This window comes from Theobroma umbraticum, unplaced genomic scaffold (genome assembly GCF_002168275.2).
Source record: "Theobroma umbraticum cultivar Fairchild unplaced genomic scaffold, ASM216827v3 scaffold_30.0, whole genome shotgun sequence".
Taxonomy (NCBI): Eukaryota; Viridiplantae; Streptophyta; class Magnoliopsida; order Malvales; family Malvaceae; genus Theobroma; species Theobroma umbraticum.
The window spans coordinates 11,374,998-11,395,458 of NW_018397254.1; the positions used below are offsets into that span (position 1 = coordinate 11,374,998).

Below are 20,461 nucleotides of genomic sequence, written 5' to 3' on the forward strand. Positions count from 1 at the left end.
CTAATTGTTGCCATCCTTGAGGCAATTTGTTGATCTGTTTCTTTGATACTTGTCATAAGAGATTCCACAATCTTTGGAAGAAATGCAACTTGATCCTTTGGAGGAAGCAAGCTACATAACAAGGATTTCTTCAGAACTTGGGGAAGAAGTATCATATGAAGGATTTTGGTTGAGGACTAAGAAAGTATGCTTATACAATTTAGTAAGAGCCCATGTCTTTCTCTGAGTACCATATGGATGTGTTGGAACATTCATGCTTAAGTATGCTTATACAATTTAGTAAGAGCCTCTGTCTTTCTCTGAGTACCATATGGATGTGTTGGAACATCCGTGCTTGATGATGAGGTTGGAAAGGCTAGAAAATTCACTTGATCAGGCTTGACAGTGGGTTTGCTAGCAAGATTCTTCTTAGGAGCCATTTCAATCTTCAAAATTTCTAGGCTTGAAAAATTATGAGACAAATATCCAATATTTGATGTGAGTTACAATCTCTAGAACTCCTCTGATTAATTTATTCACTTTATCTTTAAGAGTCACAAACTCAAAATTGGTTTTGGTCATGAACTTCGCTTGATATCTTCGCTTTAAGGGTCTTGACAACTTGATCTTGATCACAAATTATACTTAATATCTTGATCATGAACTTCACTTGATATCTTCGTTTCAATGGTCTTGACAACTTGATCTTGATCCTGAACTATACTTGATATCTTAATCATAAACTTCACTTGATATTTTGATCACGAACTCCACTTGGTATCTTGATCGCGGACTTTGCTGCCACTTGATATCTTGGTCATGAACTTCGATTGATATCTTGGCCATGAACTTTGCTTGCTATCTTGATCACAAACTTCGCTTGTTATCTCGATCACGAACTTCGCTTGCTATCTCGATCACAAACTTCGCTTGTTATCTCGATCACGAACTTCGCTTGCTATCTCGATCACGAACTTCGCTTGCTATCTTGATCATGAACTTTGCTTGATATCTTCACGTTAGAAATCTTCTACTCTTCTCGATCTTCGAAATGTACTCAATCTTCCAATGCCTCTAAATGATCTTAATGGCTTAGAGGAGCCTCCTATTTATAGTGCTAGATGAGAGACTTTGATGAAAATGTGGTCTCTTTGAATTATCTCAAAATTATCTTCATTTAATTGGAGATAAATTATGATGATTCGTTGAAAGTCTTTTAATTGACCAAACTTTAAGTTCTTGAATTTTGATTGGCTGACTCTAAGTTTTATCTCTTAATTTATTTAGAGATAAATTAAATAATTAAATTTATTTTTTATCTCTAAAATATCATAATTATTAAAGATAAATTAAATGATTAATAATTAAATTTTGATTGGTCAAAAAATATGAATATTATCTCTAAATTACCTTGATTTATTTAGAGGTAAATCGAATGACCAATAATTAAATTTTGATTAGTAAAAAATATGAATATTATCTATAAATTACTTAAATTTATTTAGAAATAAATTAAATAATCAATAATTAAATTTTGATTGGTTCAATTTAAATATCATCTTCAAATTATCTTAAGGGATGAATATATACGACACATAGGTGAACTAGTTCAACTATTTCTCTTTAAAATAATCAAACTAATAAATTAATTATTTTATAATTAATTATATAGTTACGACATTATCAAGTCCACGTGAAGGCACGCATTGGATGATAATTGTTTTCCCTCCTGTGAGTTGTCTAGTAAATTAATTTTTGTACATATATATAATATTCAAACAATTAATGATAAAATTGAAATGTAGAAATAGTTTCAATAAATCAGTATTTGACATGTAAAAAAGATGAACGTGGTGGACTTGACATTGCCTATTTTAAACAATCGAAAATTTCCAAATTAGACTTATATTTTTTGGATACTTGAAGGAAGAAAACGATGGTGGTTATGTCGCACTCACCAACATCACTCCTGAAAAAGGGATCTCACCACATGAGGATGAGGTGGATCCTCAAAGGCATCTATGTTGATTTTTGAGCACTCAAAAATAGCTTCTCGTTTATTTTTTGTATAAAAATATATAAAATAATTTTATATTATGGATCACTTTCATGAATGTTAAGGTTAATTTGTTAGTAAGGTTATTTATTGTTTATGTGATTATATGGTAGATATGAAATGATTTGGGCGAAACAGTCCCATCTCCCACCAATCAAAAATCTCCATGTTGCTGTGGTCCTGTTCTAACTTCTAAACTTCACGTGCCTCCCGTGCAAGGCTAAACAGTCCCCACAGTGGGTAGCGGACCACTTAGGACACGTGTGAGTGAATCCGTGACTAATCTCATCATGCCACATTTTGCTTCCGCATTGGACTGTCACCCCTGCTAACGTGCCACCTCCCCCTCATCATCACAGTAACAGAGCTGAGATTGAATCATGACTGTCCGCTCAAATTCGGCGACCGTCAAAGGAAGATCAACCGTAGGGGGGGTGGGCTGGTTGTGGGGTAAGTCACAGTTGGCCCGTGCTAGGTTTGGGCTCACGTGAACCACTTTTCGGCTCTTCGTTTTAGGGTCCAAAATCTGGTCTTCTTTTATGCTCCATCGTATTCACATGGTTTTTCTTTCTCTTCTTTTGATGGTAATAGCAAAATACAGACGATGGTGAAATTCTGGGCCCACTTTTGGGTGGGGCCTCATTATATGAAAGGAATTTGGAAAATGACCATCTTCTTCTTTATTTTTCTTTGTAAAAAAAAAATAAAATAAAATAAAAATCAAAGAAACACAGTCTAATGATACAATAATAGCCAAAGTCTAGTGATGCAATAATACCCAAAGTCTAATGATATCCAGGTTCTCGCAAATACAGAGAAGATCCAAATGGTAAGCGCAGAAGAGAGCAACATTCGAAAATAGGGTGCTAAGCATTCAAACCTTAACACCCATTTTTTGGTTTCCTTGTCTACAGCCTAATTTGCTCTTTCTCCTTCTTAGCTTTATTATACATATATTGACAACTTCTAGTCATACATAAATAATAAAAGAAAAGAAAAGAAAAGAAAGACCCGGCTCTAAGATTTCTCCACCCCCCCTATAGGCAGTTTTGAGCTTATGAAGAAGCCGCCAACCTCACATCACATGACATTTCTTTTCAAAGGTTAATACCATGAGATTCGTAATTAAAACAAGCATTTGATTTTACGACCATATGCTTTTTGTTGATGATTGAAATCTAGTTTGTAATGCAGACAACTGACCAGCTTCATTGATTAATTCAAATTTCTGATTGAAGTTTTCAGCTTTGGCTTTTTACTTGCAATGATCTTTATTTCATTCATTCTTCATCTGGATTCCCCAAAAGCAATAACAAAAGAAAATCATTCTTTATTAATTACGCAGTGCAAGATTGCATTTAATAACGACAAATTGTGGTTCTGGTGAACACCAGTATGTTAGCCTGACCAAACTTCAAAATGAAAATCTTAAATCAAATTCCGTCATGTGCCTGTTTAAAGGTACAATTCGACTATTTTAAATTGTCCATTTTACAGAAAAGCACATACTTTCTTTGTCCCATAACTAGTCTTCTAGTTTCACTTTTTATAAGTTAAAAATTTTCAACTGATTGCATTTTATTTTTCGAATAGTGGTTTACTAAAATTTTAAATTATATGCATTAAAAATTAAGAATAAGGTAGGCTTTAAATGTATATTAAATTTTAAATTTGATAAAATATTTCAAATAATTCATAGCAAAATTAAAACTTTGGTTTAAAAAAAGTCAAATTAAGATATTTTATAAAGAAAAGAAATTCAGAAGAAGTATATGTTACTAGTATTTGCTTTCAAAGTAGGAGTTCATCAATTATACTTATTTTAAATTTTTTTGAATACTTAAATGTATGTTAGTGTTATTTTTTTCTATAATTATAAATGTGTATATTTTTTTTTCATTTTTTTTTGCTTGAACCAGTTTTTTTTAAAGAGATACGTTTTGTTTTTTTGTAGTAAATTTCATTCACAACTGATAATAAATTTAAAAATAAAAATTCTGATAACAAACAGAAAGAAAAATCCAAAAATTTCAACTATGAGTGATTGTTTTAAACGAGGAATACTTTTTGGCAAAGGATATTGTATGGCTATGAGTTGTTGTGTCCAAGACTAACAACGCATCCATGACCACAGAGCTCCTTTTCTCCTTCCTCTTCCATGGGCTCCAGACTCCTCCATGGATCCCTGTTCGCTGATGTGTTGAACACGTGGACAACCGACACCACCCTGGAGATCTCCCCTGGCTTCCTGTATCCTGCCAAGAAGAGCAAGTGTGTCCCGACGGGTGCCATGGTAATGTAAAGCCGTTTGATGGGAGGCCAATTTGCAGCTGAAATGGAAATTGGAGAAGACAATGTTTCCAAGTGTGACCCGTCAACCTCATTCCATATTTTCCCATCATAAGCCTCTATGTGACCTTTCCAAGCATTCAGACAATCCCCCGAGCTATAAAGCTTTTCATCAACCGCCACTATCTGATTAGGTGGCACGTCCAATTGCCACATCCCCATCACAAGATCCCACTTGGCATTATCCGAGTCGTACACCTCAGCCGAACATCTCCCAATCGCGTTCCATGGCAACTTATCCAAATCCGCCTTCTCAGCAAACCCTCCTACCACGTAGATTCTCCCCTGCCATGTCACCCCAACTGATTTGTATCTCAGCACGCTCATGTTAGGCAGTGGTTTCCACTCGTCGAGTGCCGGGTCGTACACCTCAGCCGATGAGGTGCCACGTGCGATGCCTAATGTGCACTGCCCGCCTGCCACGTAGATTTTACTGTCGCACACGGTGCACGCGAAATCGAACCGTGGGGTGCCAAGTGGCGCACACTTGGACCACGCGCCATTGCGAATATCATAGCGTATGACAGATGAGAGGACCTCAAGATCATCCTCAACAATTTCGTCAGAGTCAGGGCCTGAAGCCTTGTGACAAAGCCTGCCCCCGATAATGTAGATTGCGTCACCAATTGAGGCCATGGAAAAACCCTTCCGCACATGGTTCTCAAGTAGTTCAGGAATCCTGTCAACGCGATGCCAAGAGTTGTTTGAAGGGTCGTAACATTCTATCCAATTGGACATGTTTGTGGTTGCCAATAAATCATTAGAACAAAAACAAGTATATATCCTATAATTCGTGAAAGGATTTTCGGGTATGAAGGGAGGAGAAGGTAGAGGGGAAATGGAACCCATGAACTAGATAGGTAAGTAGCTTGGAACGGTGGTAAATGTGAAGTGAAAGGGGGGAATTGGATGGTGTGGCATAGAGGGGAAGATATAGGGAGCAAGCGGATAAAACTAGGAGAAGGATAGCTTTTGATGTTATCGACAATGTCGTAGGTAAGGAGGGTTGGAAGGAATTTCGGATACCATGGGGGAAAAATCTAAGTTTTTCTTGTTTTGTCTTCATAGTGTTTTTGGTGTATCTGACACCCTCATTGGCCTATCTTTATGAAAAAGAGGGATGCCAAAAGAACCTTCCCTCTTTTTTCTTCATTGATTCGTGAATATTAAGTCTTTTTTTTTGTTTATATTATCCTCGGGGAGAATGTGCAATTGTGTCAATAAGAGTCTACAGTTTTGTTCTTTTATTCTTCCAGAATTTATCGATCATCCTTCCTATGATCCCTGGAAAAACTCCACATGAACATTCTTCTGGAATTGAAAGGGGCTTTATCTGAAGGTCAAGCACTTCGTTTTTTATGAAGTAGGCTCCTAGGGCCCATATTCTTTCGTTCATGAATCACTGGGAAAACCAATTGGGCTCGAGACCTTTGTAGGTGAAGTAGAGATGTAGATGGAATTGAATCACCACACTAAGGTCCAAGAAGAACAGAAGAAGAGCCCGCGGATCACCTTCCTAGCCCAACTATTAGTGAACGTGCTATTGCTTGCAGTGCTATCTGTTTGTGCTTTCTCTGCAAAGCCCACTGGTTTTCAGAAGAAGAATTCAAGTATTCAAGCTTGGTGATTCTATCCTTAATCCTTGTATATAATTTTTTGATGCGAGCAATTGAACAAGAAAGAAAAAGAGGGTTCCTTGCCTTCCCGCTACTAGTATTCGTTTAAGGGGTTGTGACTGTGAGCCTGTGATCATGCAACATTTCTCCCCGCTTCCTAGCTATATCAATATGATGGCTCAATAATTGAGGGTCAGAGGTAGAGATACATATATATCCAAGGCACAAGAAAGTGCTTAGGGTGGGTTAAAGACAGACCCGGATGTCCTGAAAGATTAAATATTGGAATCTACTAATTAAGATGTCAGGACTTAATTAGGAGATCAGTACTGCTTTCCTTCCACCATAACCTGTTAGCATTTTCATTTTGGTAAATATAACCTGTAGCATCTTCGGTATGCTACTGTCCTATGTATTGATAGATTCTAAGCTATTGGGCAAGCCCATCTGCAGGTGTCATTATCTTTCTATGAGATTTTGTGATCTATAAATTTCCTTCATTTTCTACGAAGTCTCAAATCATGGACTATATATACATAGAGCATTGGTCCTACCTTCAATCTTATTTATGATTTTGCAAATCGATCCACATAAATTGACAGGCTTAGACATAAGCACTGGTCCCATGACACATTAGTTGATTAGAATACATCTTAAAAACAAGAATTTCTGAATGCCGTTAAGTGCTGGTCAGAGAAAACCAAAACTGATCTCTCTGTGGGTCAAAATTAACTTCTTCCCAAGATCAAGAGTAAAGCTCTATACATATTCGCATCCAGCCATTGATTCAAACTGTGATACAGCCACAGCTGTTTGCAGCCTTGCACTCTCCAGTCTCCATGATCTTAACTAATTTGATGGTGGAAAGATTGGCAGCATGTCTCTAAATAAAACGTTCATTGTAAAGTCACAAACTTGTTTGTCTACCGTATATAATAAAATAAGAAAAATGTTTAAAAAATCCAAAAAAAAAATTGAAATTGTTTGAACAAGACATATAACATTTACATCATTTATACAGAATACGATTATTTTTTATTTCTTTTATTGGATCCCGAACCATTGACGACTATCCAAAATAAGTAGCTCTTTGCAATTAGATAAAAAGGCAATATGCGCCAGTGGCTTATGTTTCTTGGATCTCTATCTTTTCGTTTGTATCAAAAGGATGGTAGGGTGCAATTGAAGATGGTTTTATCTAGTGCCAGAGTCAAGATTTTATGTTTGGGAACGAAAGTAATGTTTATAAAATAAAAATATTAGAAGTTCAATGTTTATAAGACAAAATTGTAAAACTTTTTAAGAAATAAAAGTAAAATTATAAAATTTATAAAAAAGGAGAAATTATAAAATTTTAAAAGTTTGGGGGGTCAAGGCTCCTACTAGCCGCTCCCTCCCCCCCCCTGATCTTATCTAATTCTGAGGCTGATGCGATTTTCTTAATAGTTACATAGTTTTCATTTCAATTAATTTGCTCAAAAGTAAAGGTTATTATGGCGGGGTTAACTTTATGGACAATTAGGCATGTCTTCCTTTTAATTGTTTAAAGAAATTTGAGAGAGGAAACAAAAACTAAAAATGGCAAAGAAGGTCACCATAATATACTTATGTGATTAGCTAAGAAGAAGAAAGAAAGTGAAACTAATGAAAGGGTATCTTTTACGATTTTCAGTTTTTTATTTCTTATTGTGGAGGAGGAAAAGAGACATTTTGAAACGATAGGAAGGTTCTTGTATTTCTTATATTACTTTCAGGGGTGGTTTGTGCATTTTTATGACTAGTCGTCTTGTCGTCAGAATCTGTTTGGTAAGAGAGGTTTTGAATTTCTGCCTGCATTGGTCCATTTTTAGGGCACATGTTGGTTGTCTTATTAAACAGTAAAAGTTTTTCAATGCTTTGCTATATACGACTAGGTATCCAAAGTAATTTTTTATTTGTTCGGCCATACTGTTGCTTAAAAACAAAGCCTGAATGTTTGTACGTAAAAGAGTTACAGTCAATGAATTTTCACATCATGAAGCTAGTGCAAGAAAACATAACAAGGATAGCATTGGGGGTAGGCCTCGGTGCAAAAAGTCTTTCCGATGGACCGACCAAGATGCCAAGGAGCCTTCCAAATTAAATTAGGTCGTCGACATTGAGGCGCAAGTTCACAAGTGCTTCCATGGGTCCTCCACAATGGATACCAACGTGCTAGACCCATTCTAGCTTGTTTTAATTTTTGGTCCATTCATTAAGGGTGCCTTTGTGATTTCTTTGACAAAGATCGTTTACTTACCCACCACAAGTTGTTTATATATCATTATCTCTTTAATTGGTTTTCGGGTAGAGTGTCACCACTTCGAATGGAATTACCCTTTTTGATGGATTATAAAGGTTGATTTACCGAGAAAAAAACAATCGAATAAGCATATCTTAAGTATCATATATATATATATATATATATATAACAATATTCATAAGACTTGTAGTCTTATTGACAAACCATTTTATGAGTAAACATCGAACTTAAGCAATGATGACAAACTGAATCAGTGTTAATGAGACTCTACTTAATTAAATATTCAAAATATCTGCTTGTTTATTTCTCTGTTCGTACATGTCACTTCTCCCTTGTGTATTGATGTAAAAACATAGATTCATGGGTTCCACTACTAGATATCATGGATAACAACTTGGAACAAAACGATGAATCGCGGTAAAAAAGCAGGTCATATAACATAATAAAAGTAAAAAGGACATGCTAGCTCTCACTAACATTTTATGACAATCTGTGGAAAGCTATCTGAAACTAGCATGCACACATTTTGAAGATATTTATGATGTTTTGTTTAAGAGCTGGCACAACAGAATTCATGGCCTTTTTTGTAGTAGATCGTAAATGTTTTGAGTCCATCTGCAACTTCACTCTGGACTCCCTCATTACGATCTGCAATTAATTACCAGATTTTATTAATAAGTTTGCAGTATAGACACTGTCATGCAAATTAAATCCATAGAGAAAAAAAGGTACGTTAAGCTGATACGTTAGTGCTTGCCAACTTGCAAAATGGTCCATGCCCTTATTTATTTTTGAAAATTATTGGCTCGATTTATGTGCATTAATATGACCTAGTTTTGAGTTCATGTCACTTGACAATTTGTTTAGTTACTTGTTTTTCGGAAATGCCCTTCAAAATGTTGAATATATTTTAGTGTAGTGCAAATACACAAGGAAATTGAAAAAATTACAATTGGGACGTAGTGCCAGAGTCATGATTTTGCGTTTGAAGAGGTGAGGACAATGTTTATAAAATAATCATAGTAGAAGTTTATTGTTTGATGAAAATATAAAGTATCTCAAATGAAAAAAATTCATGTGAAAATAACTTAAATAACTCCAATTATGTGTTAAGTATAAAATAAAAATATTTTTTAATAACTATTATGTGTTTTGTTCTTAACAAGTTTCATAGTAAAAAATGCACATTCTGATGTTGTAGTGAAAACTAAAAGAGTCAAGGCAAGTTGAATTAATTTGTCAACAAAGAAGTAAAACTTTTGATATTCATGTTTTCTTTAACACTTGACATAGTTTAGAAAGTGTAGGTATATTTTTCAAAATGTGATTATGAAGAATATAAAACTTGAATAAATCTAATTGATAACTTAGATACATTTTATCTTATTTAGTAAAGTCATTAGGATAATATTTATTTACGAGGTCGCAAATATTTTCAACATCAAAACGACTTGAAATTATTTTAAAGGTCCAAAGATATGCCAAGAGTGAGTAACTTCACTACACTCTCATTAAATTTGAAATTCAATTTTTACAAGAATGAGTCAATAGTAGCAACCAGAAACAAGTCAACTCAACTCAACAATGGTGTTCAATTGTAACATGATTCTTTTGAAGACGACATTTATCTAATTTATAACTAATCTTATGTCAAAAATTTTAATTTCATTTTTTTCACAAAACTTATTCACTGACACAAACAAACGTTTTCATCCATCTTCTCTCAACTATTGGAGGCACTATTTAGTAAAGGATACTAAATGAATTGCATTTAGTATTTCTTCATAGTTAAGTTGTAAAGTTTTTGAGATGTCATTTATTATTTCCAACAACTCGTAATAAGATGCAAGATAAGTATAAATTCAAATGATATATTGGTACGTTATAAATATATAAAATAAGAGGTAAAATTATAAAAATTTTTTAAAAATAAAAATATATTATAAAAATAAATTATAAAATTTTTTTAAAAAATAAAAATTATTGAAAAAATTTTAAAATGTTTTTGAGAGGGCCCCTACCAGCCCGCTCCCCTCCCTCTGCTTGGGCCTCTTTCAGGTATCCATTTCAGTTCTGAAAAAACAGGGACAAGACCTGAAAACTGACAGATAATAGTAAAAGGGCACAATTAAAATGTTCAGACTTCGTCATCGATGCCCAATCTGTTGTGAGTTACCACTTCCCACTTCCCACTTCCCCATGCCATGTCATTGACTTCGTTTGTTTACCTGGGAAAGAGATTGCTGGTTTCAACATTTGCTAATAAGTTATTCCCTGAGTTCTTACAACTTACGCGCGCAGTTACGTTGGAAAATCAGTGGACTAACTAGCTGGCGAAGCTAGACTCACATTTACTACTAGATCTAGCTCTTAATTCTAGCCTCCACCACAATCAAAAGAAAAACATTCGAGCAATAATTCCTATTAATCAACGTTTACGGTTGTGAATTGTGATGATAGTAAAATTCATTATGAGAAAGGAAAAACATTACTAGTAATACATTAGTTTCTATTGCGCTTCTCAAAACCCAAGACCCTGACTCTAATACACCTAACACACTATAAAACTCTGCTATTTTACTTGAAAGAATATTAAATACATTTTGGTCATTTATATGTCAAATATATGATTTCCATAAAAAGGTCAATACCATATTTATGTTGGTCGTTTGAGCAATTATTATTATTATTATATATATATTTCAATAATTTCTACCTTGACCATGAACAAGGCAACTCCTCATCACCATTTATGTCATCATGTCCCATTAGGGCAATGTCCAATCAGCAATGTCACTTAACTTACGAATTTTACTTCTTTTCTTTGACTATTTTGTCGTCACCCTTCAGCCACCCATCCTAGCAGGTTCAAAAATAAAATGCCAAATATGTATGAGTGAAAGAAGAGAATAAACTTTAAAACTAAAAATATCATATCTATTTCACTCTGTGTATATATTCACATGGCATGGTATTGTCTCCAATCGAATGAATACTCTTACTGAGAACACTTTTACTTTTTTTCATTTATCTGATATGTTTTGACATACTATAATCTGTCTCTGTTGGTGTTTTCAAATTAAACAAGTTCAATTCAATGTTTTTCGTTGTGAAAGATAGAAGAAGGTTTATGAATGAGAAAGCCAGTCAGTACAAAAATAGTCAAGGAATTGACAATGAGGGTTATGTTGATTAATCCATCCCCCCTCCCAAATTAAAAAATAAAAAACAAAAAAGGATAAAGGAAAGCTGAGTTAAATATGTGCATGCATGGGTGAGGCCCGTAGGAGAAGGGTGCAATCAACTTTGTCAACCCTAGTGGTTAGGTAGGATTGCTCAGTTTGTTGTCAGAGATAAGATGCAACTTGTCAAGTGACAGTTGGCCGGGGCTGACACGCTTACGCACATACATATGAAGCTAGTTCTCTCTTCTCCAGGCATTGTCAAAGGAAAAACGTAGCGGGAGATGAGATCGATGATTGAGGGACACAAAAGTCTAAGCGCATTTGATTTCCAATTTATATACAAGTACCGCTCCATCAGATTTGGCTGCTACATTTGGTCTGATCTTGGCTCTAACTACGGCGATTTTATTGCTCCCCTTAATTTGCTTTGTGATTATTGCCAATGACCATGACCATCATCCGAAAGTGTCAACTATGGCTTTGTATATACATCTGTTTTTGACGATCATGCAGTGAATCCCGACTGTCTGGGGGGCCGCATCAGATCTTCCATTTATTTCACCAGCAGTATAAGAAACGTGGGGCGGTCTAGCTCTAGTAAGAGGCAGAAACTAGCCAGCTGGAGTAGCCCTTTTCTGAGCATTAATTATACCATTTAGTTATTAGACGGAATGGGACATTATAATTATTAGGAAGAAATGCATTGTTAAAAATATTTGAGAAGAAGAATGAAATTTTGAGATGAAAAAAGAGGATGATTTTGAGAGTTTTAATTAACATTTTATTTTTTTAATTTCTAGGATATAATAAAATTTTTAACACACTTATTAAAATTATGAAAATAATAATGTCCTACTAGTTTAAAATGTTGGTTTTTTCTATAATATATTTATTTATTTATTTATTTCATACGAATGCATATTACACATACAAGAAAGTATCTCTTGATTGAACCATCAATTAGCAAATGCATCTAACAACCTTAATGAAGTAGATGGTGTCTGCAGGTTGAACCTTGACTCCTAGCATTTGAATTGAAGATACATCACACATAATATTTATTTATATTTTTATAAATGGTCGTTCACTTTTAGTACTATAATAGCCATGTGCTTATCCTATTCATAATAAACATTTACAAGAGAATTTTTCAAATTTTTCTCATTGAAACAGTACCACTCCTTATGTTTATGTAAGTGGAGTTTTCATTAATGTCTCTATTACTCTAGACATTTTTCTTTCCATAATACAATATTCAAACTCCATTAACATTATAAACTCAACCTCTATACACAATGGACCGCACTATTTTCAAACAATGTTTTGAGGAGTGGGTTATAATAATGCATCACAGACACATAACAATAACTTGTTTTTACCCATTAAACTTTGTAATTAGAGGTTACTAATTAAAAGTTGGGTTCCCATTATTGGTGTCTAATAGGGGTCTTAAATTCATTCCTTTTATAGTACTACTTACCAAATCCCTTTGTAAACCTTTTATTAGAGAATCTACCAAATTAATCGCAAATTTAACATATGTTATGAGAATTACCTCACTAGAGATTAATTCTCTAATTTAATCATATCTTAAACTAATATGTGTAGATTTTTCATTATAGACATCACTATATGCTCTAAATATTGTAACAACACTATTACAATATAAGGAAATGGTTGGCATTGGTTGTGGCCACAACTTTATAGCTAATAAAAAAATTTTCAATCAATCTGTTTCCTTTCTTTCTACATCTAAGGCTATAAACTCAAACTCCATTGTTGAATGTGAAATGCAAGTTTGTTTCTTAGGTGCCTAACTAATGACACCACTTATAGTGTAAAAATCTAACTTGAAGTGGACTTATTATTATTGGTACTAGTAATCCAACTTGCATCAGAGTATCTTTCTAATAAACCTGAATAGTCTAAATAATGTAAGCCAAAATTTTTAATTCTTTTAAGATATCCAAGAACTCTCCGAATGACTTTTCAATGAATTTTATTAGGCCTACTTGTATATCTTGATAATTTGCAGACTGTCAATGCAATATCTAGCTTAGTGCAATGCATAGCATACATAATTCTTCTAATAACACTAGCATATTCTAGTTATGCAATTACTTGGTCACCATTATCATGCGTTTTCATACTTGAGTCATATGGAGTACTAAATTCCTTTATATTGAGATGCTTAAATTTATTGATCAATTTCTCAATATAGTGACTTTGGTTAATAACATAACCATTATTATGTTTCTTAACTTTATTACCCAAAATGGTATCAACCTCATTCAAATCCTTCATTTTAAATATAGAGGTTACGTATTTCTTTGTTTCATTTATGCTGATTATGTTATTGTTAAATATTAGCATATCATCAATATAAAGACATATTATTACTCCATAATCTTTGATAAATTTTGAGAAAATGCATTTGTCAGCCCTGTTATATTTAAAACCATATGACAATATGGATGAGTTAAATTTTTCATGTCATTGTTTAGGAGCTTGCTTTAATCCATAAAGTGATTTAACCAAGTTACAAACTTTTTTCTCATTTCCAAAAAGTATAAAACCTTATGGTTGTTCCATATATACTTCCTTTAAATTACTATTTAAAAAGGCTGTTTTAACATCCATTTGATGTATATGCAACTTTTAAATTGAAGCTAATGCTACAAGTGTTCTAATGGATGTTATTCTAGCTATTGGAGCATATGTATCAAAGTAGTCTATGCCTTCCTTTTGTTTGAAACCTTTAGCAACTAATCTTGCTTTAAAGGTTTGCATAGAACCATCGGTATTATATTTTCCTCTAAACACCCATTTATATCCAATTGGTTAAGAGCCTGAATGTAAATAAACTAAGACCCATGTATTATTAGACATTATTGAGTCCATTAATCATTTACAGCATTTTTCCAAAAGATTTCATTTCTTGAAGACATTGCTTCGCTAAAAGATTTGGAGCCTTCATCTACACTTAGCAGAATTGGTGTTTTATTTAGTATATTGGTTCTATCTACTTCAACTAGAAAAATAATTGAATCTTGAGGAACATATTTACAATCTAAATATTTCTCTTTTCTCAATTTTTGACTCCTTTTTAACTCAATAGATTCATTAATTTCTTTTTTTTTCACCAACTATTGGACCCAATTCAATTTGGTTTCTTGTTCAAAATTAATAGAATTATAGACTAATTTATTTTTAAAAAAACCAACATGTATAGATTCAACTATAACATTAAAATTTAAATCAAGTAATCCATATGCTTTTGAATTTTGTGCATAACTAACAAAAATACTTTTGATGCCTCCGAGTCTTAATTTTGTCTTATAAGGATCCGTGAATTTATAATAAGCTACACACCCTTACACTTTAAAATAATTCAAATTTGGTTTTTTGCCATTATTCCATAATTCATATAGTGTCATATGTAATTTCTTTAAAGGAACTCTATTATTTATGTGACATGTAGTCAAAAGTACTTTTCCCCAAAGATTAAATGGAGCCTTTACATTTAACAACACACTATTTACCATATTTACTAATGTTTTATTTTTTCTTTCAGCTAATCCATTATGTTGAGGTGCATAAGAAGTTGTTCTTTGATGAATTATTCCATTCTCTTTACAAAATAGAGAAAATGAGTATGGAAAATATTCCTTCCTTTATCACTTCGAAGAATTTTAATCTTCTTTTCTTTCTTATTTTTAAAAATAGTTTCAAATTTCTTAAATTTATTAAATGCTGCACCTATTGTTTTCGTTAAATAAAGATGAGTGAAGTGAGAATAATCATCAATGAACGTTATAAAATACCTTTTCCCTCCCCTTCTTAGTAAACCATTTAGTTCACAAATATCACAATGTACAAGTTCTAATAATTCTGATTTTCTTTCAACTTTTGAAAAAGGTTTCTTAGTCATTTTGCCTTAACACAAGTTTCACTTTTTTCAAAACTATTTTTTGACATGAAATATAGTCATGTTTTGAAAAAAATTTTAAAGATTGAAAATTTAAATGACCTAGGCTAGTATGCCATAAATTAGAAGACTGCTCAATAGTGTAAGCAAAAGAATTATTCATTTCATTGATGTTGAGTTTGAACATTCTGTCACAAGAATATCATTTTCCAACAAATACAACATTTTTCGATACTACAACCTTATCGAATTTTAGTACAATCTTAAAATCATTCTTATACAATAAATGTGCGGATTCGAGATTTTTTCTAATTTTAGGTACATGGAATACGTTAAGTAAAGTTAATTTCTTCTTTAAGATAAATTTTCACTCAATTCTTCCTTTTCCAAGCACTTTAGCAGAATTATGGTTCCCATTAGAATTTGTTTTGGTCTCTTAAGTTCTTTATAATTCTTGAACTGCCTTTTGTCATTGGAAACATGAATAGTAGCACTAGAATATAACCACCACTCTAAATGTTTTGTTACAGTAGCCATGTTTATTTCGGTAACTATTCCAATATGCATTTCAATCACCATCACAACAAGCTTTTTAACATCACATTCAACAAGGTTTACCTTGTTTTCAAAACCAGAAGCAACAATCTTGTTTTCAAGATTTCTAGAATTTCTGAACTTACACTTCTTGATAAAATGTCTTTTTTTTTTTCACAATGATAACACATTTTATCACTCTTATATTTCTTGGATTCTTTAAGTTAATTTTCTAGACCCTAATTTTTTTCAATTTTCTAAAATTCTCTTCTTTTTGATTGACGAGATTTATATTTGACTCATGAATAAGTTCATCTCTAGCATGTTCTACCTCAATACAGAAATGAGTTTGAAACTCTTCAATAGTAAAACTTTCAAGAAAATGCAAAAATTTGTTCCTATATCCATTCTAAAAAGGTGAAAGTTTGGATAGAATTGCTCCCACTTGAAGTGAGTTAGAAATTTGATTTCTAGTTCATTTAATTTAGAGGCTAAAATTATTTACTAGTGTATTTGATCCACAATTGGTTTGGTATCCGTCATGGTAAACTCAAAGTATCTCAATGCAAGAAATTTATTCGTACTTTTTTTTCTCTTTTGTACGTTTCCTCTAGTGCAGTCCATATTTCTTTTGCTGAAGTTTTATATTTGAAGAGATCATACAATCGATTAGTGAGAGAATTGAGAATGTATCCACAACATATAACCTTGTCATGTTTCCATTTCTCCATGTTAACATCAATAGTGGCTACGACAACAGTTGTTTTTACAATAATGTTTTTAGAAAATATTATTTTTCCTTATGTGATCTCTTTTGGATTTGATTGTTGATTTGTCTCAAGAACATAATAAATTTTCAATGTGGTTAATAGGAATATCATCTTATCCCTCTGTATAGTGAAATTCATTTAGTTAAACTTGTCGAGTTTGATCACTTTTTGATTTTGGAATTGAACCTTCACACTTGAGTCCAACACAGTCTCCATTACAAAATAATTGAAAAAAAGTTTGGAGAGAATACCATAAGATTGTTAGAAATATTTGAGAAGAAAGAAGAAATTTTGAGAAGAAAGAAGAGTGTGACTTTGATGATGTAAATTAACACTTTCCTTAAGGTATTTTCTTAATCTACAAGATATAATAAAATCTTTAACACATATATTAAAATTGTGAAAATGACAATGTAAGAACCTTATTATATAATAAGCCAACATATATGTCTTTCAATTGAAAGATATAACTGTTCAAATAGTATGAAAAGACTTATTTTCTTTCTTAATATAACTCTTCAAATAGTTGTTTCCTTTCATAATGCAACTATTAAAAAATTATATTTTAATAAGATAATTATTTATAACTCTTTAATCACCACTTTTCATTAATAAATTCAATATTAATAAACTATCTAACATGTATATATATATTATAAATATTAAATCAGAAATTAATGCTCTCCACACTTTTAATATTTACTGTAAAGTGTGGTAACTATTTAATTTCTGCTTATATTCCTATTGAAATAGGGGGGGTTCTATATATCCTTCCTTTGTGAATAGGCTAGCGAAACTTTGTGCTGCCATTTTCAAACATATGTTTTGTTTTTGTTTTGCATCACTTTTAAAGACAAACTTAGGAAAATGATGATCTAAGATATATGGGTAAGGATTACAGTGATGATAGCAAATCTTGAGAGGCACCGCATATAAATAAGCATCCACAGAATTTGTTACTATTTCTCATATACTTGGAAAATACAACTTACTGTTTTTAGCTAATGATGAAAGGTCCACCCAAAATATCTTATTCTATTTATTAACCATGTAATAATTTTTTAGGTTCATTGAGAGTTAATTTATAAACCAAAGTTTGGCTTTCCAAAATCCAAATACCCTTTTATGTACTTGTAAACTTTTAGGACTTTAATATAGTAACTACTTTGATTGACATGGTTATCCAAGTTAAAATGAGTTGAGCCACCTCTAAATTAAGTAAATTATATTTGAGGTTCATAATTTATAATAAAAATGAAAATCAACATAATCTACTCGAGGTATTTAGGTAAGGACTGACAGAGCAATGATAACAAGAATGTATCTCAAACTACATTAATCTATAAAAGTGTAGGGTTATGGATCCTCTATACGTCGTTTCGAAAGATCTAGGGAGAAGTAAATTCATTGATTTGGGAATTAAAATGTGGAATTGCATTTTTTGAGGCAAACAATAATTCCATTTCAAAATGGTATGATTTGGAATTTTGGGCTTTGCCAAACATGTTCAGTTCGTCATCCAAATCAATCACATTTCCCTTAAAAAATCCACACTTACCCGTTTTTTGGCATCACATAAACCATCATGGTTCGATGGTTGTCAATCCCATATTAAAATCAAGCAATTACTTTTCTTGGAGTCAATCATTTCTTCTTGCTCTATCAATTAGAAACAAAATAAAATTTGTTGATGGATCAATCATGGAATCAAAAGCAACAGATGATTTGTACATCTCATGGACTAAATGCAACAATCTCATTGTGGCATGATTTTTGGAATTGATTACTCCATTGATTGCCATCACGTTATTCTTTATGAATTTTGCTTCCTAAATTTAGAGTACCTTGAAGAAGCGATTTTCTCAACCAACGATGCATGAATTTGTAATATGAAATTCTCCTTTTATGATATTAGTCAAAGTACTCGTTCTGTCGATGCTTACTTTATAGAACTCAATAGTTTATGGGAGGAATTAAGGAATTTCATGTCACCCCTTTACTGTCAGTGTGGTAGTTGTAATCAAGATCGTTTTTAGAAATTCATAGACCAATGTTAAAAAGATAATGTGGTCCATTTCCTAAATGGATTAGATGATAGTTATTTAACCCTTGGGTTTCATATAGTCATGTTAAAACCTTTTTACTCTTGATGAAATGTACAATATTGTTTTTACGAAAGAATCACAGAAGGAACTACATATTCAATCACAACCTTTTGTTGAAACTAATGTAATGATAATACTGAATGATGGAAAAAGAAGTGGTAAAGGTGATTTATATTACTCACATTGTGGGAAAAATGGGCATGCCAAAGAGGAGTATTTCAAAATTATTAGTTTCCCAGCTGACTTTAAGTTCATTAAGAACAAGGAAAATGCACAAAAAATTCTATTACCAACCAATATGTACTTGGTTTCATTATTATCAACCAGAATGAAGAACAAATTATTAATTCAACGTCTCAATTGTCATTGACAAAAAACTAGGTTAAAATTTGATGGCTTTTATCAATGAGCATAAACCAGACAACAAAAGTGATCAATCTGCAAAAACTCTGCAATCAAACCTAACAATCATCAACTTTGTCATCATTGGTATAATTTATCCTTTTTTTTTAATTTTTAATGCATATTTTGTTAATCCTTTGCATCAAAATACATTCATGACCAATCGCAACACCTGGATTATAGACATTAGGGCATTAGACCATATAACATGTTCATTAGAATCTTTAATTTGTTAACAGGCAGTTCATAATTTGTTTGTGAAAATGCCAAACAATAAAAAAGGCAATAGTGTCACATATAGGGATAGTAAGAATTTCTCCATCATTAACAATTGAGAATCTGTTATGTGTATTATCATTTCAATTCAATTTGATATTTGTTAGCAAGATTGCTTTATCTGGGAAATATTGTCTCTTTTTCACTAATACACATTACTTTATCTAGGACATCAATATATGGACAATGATTGGGCTTGTTAAAGTACAAATAGTGTTGACTCTATATCTTTTTGATGATAATAAAATATTCCTCATTCCTTAATGTTACTTCACTATTTAAGTGTGAAGGACAAAGCTAATTCCCTCAATAAAATTAGTGTTTAAAGATAAGATCATGTAAATGATAGATTAGTCCGTTAAAGTGAGAAAGATGAAATGAGTTAATGAAGACAAAACTTTTGTAATTGATTAATAAGAAGCCTTAATCAATTAAGGCATAGCTATGTGACAAGCTGAAGTAAAACAAAAACATCTTAATCAGTTAGCACTAAGCTTAACTGATTATGAAGGTGCTCGATAATGAAAAACAGAAATGTGCTAATCGGTTACAACATGGTAATAATCGGTTAGAGCACAGCACTTGAAGATCCTCCAAGCACCAAAATTCAATTTTAAAGTAAAGTTGACCGTTGAAGGGAGTCAAAATGAAGAACTGCAAATTTGAAGAATTTATAATTAGTTAGAGCTTATGTTAATCGGTTAAGGTTGAAAAAAGTGAAGTTTCAATTAGTTGAGGGAGAGTTAACCAATTAGAGGAAGTCTACTAAAGTAGAGAGGGTTAAAGATAGAGACTCCTAATCAATTAGAACATTTTGTAATCTGTTAACGAAAAGCACACAACAATAAAACAGTGCATGGTGGAGAAACTGTAATCAGTTAGAGCCTTCTGTAATTGGTTAACGCAAAACACACAGCAACAAGATAATGCAAGATAGAGAAGCTCTAATTATTAGAGTTGCGTGTAACCAGTTAGCTGAA

General features: G+C 32.4%; 1 protein-coding gene across 1 annotated transcript; it reads right to left on the minus strand.

Moving 5' to 3' along the window:
* Nucleotides 1–3,989: 3,989 nt before the first annotated feature.
* LOC110424926 (F-box/kelch-repeat protein At1g16250-like) lies at nt 3,990–5,186 on the minus strand. Its single transcript, XM_021439635.2, has one exon. It carries the CDS (start codon nt 5,120–5,122, stop codon nt 4,124–4,126), a length of 999 nt encoding a protein of 332 aa, XP_021295310.2. The 5' UTR covers nt 5,123–5,186; the 3' UTR covers nt 3,990–4,123.
* Between the last annotated feature and the right edge of the window lie 15,275 nt (nt 5,187–20,461).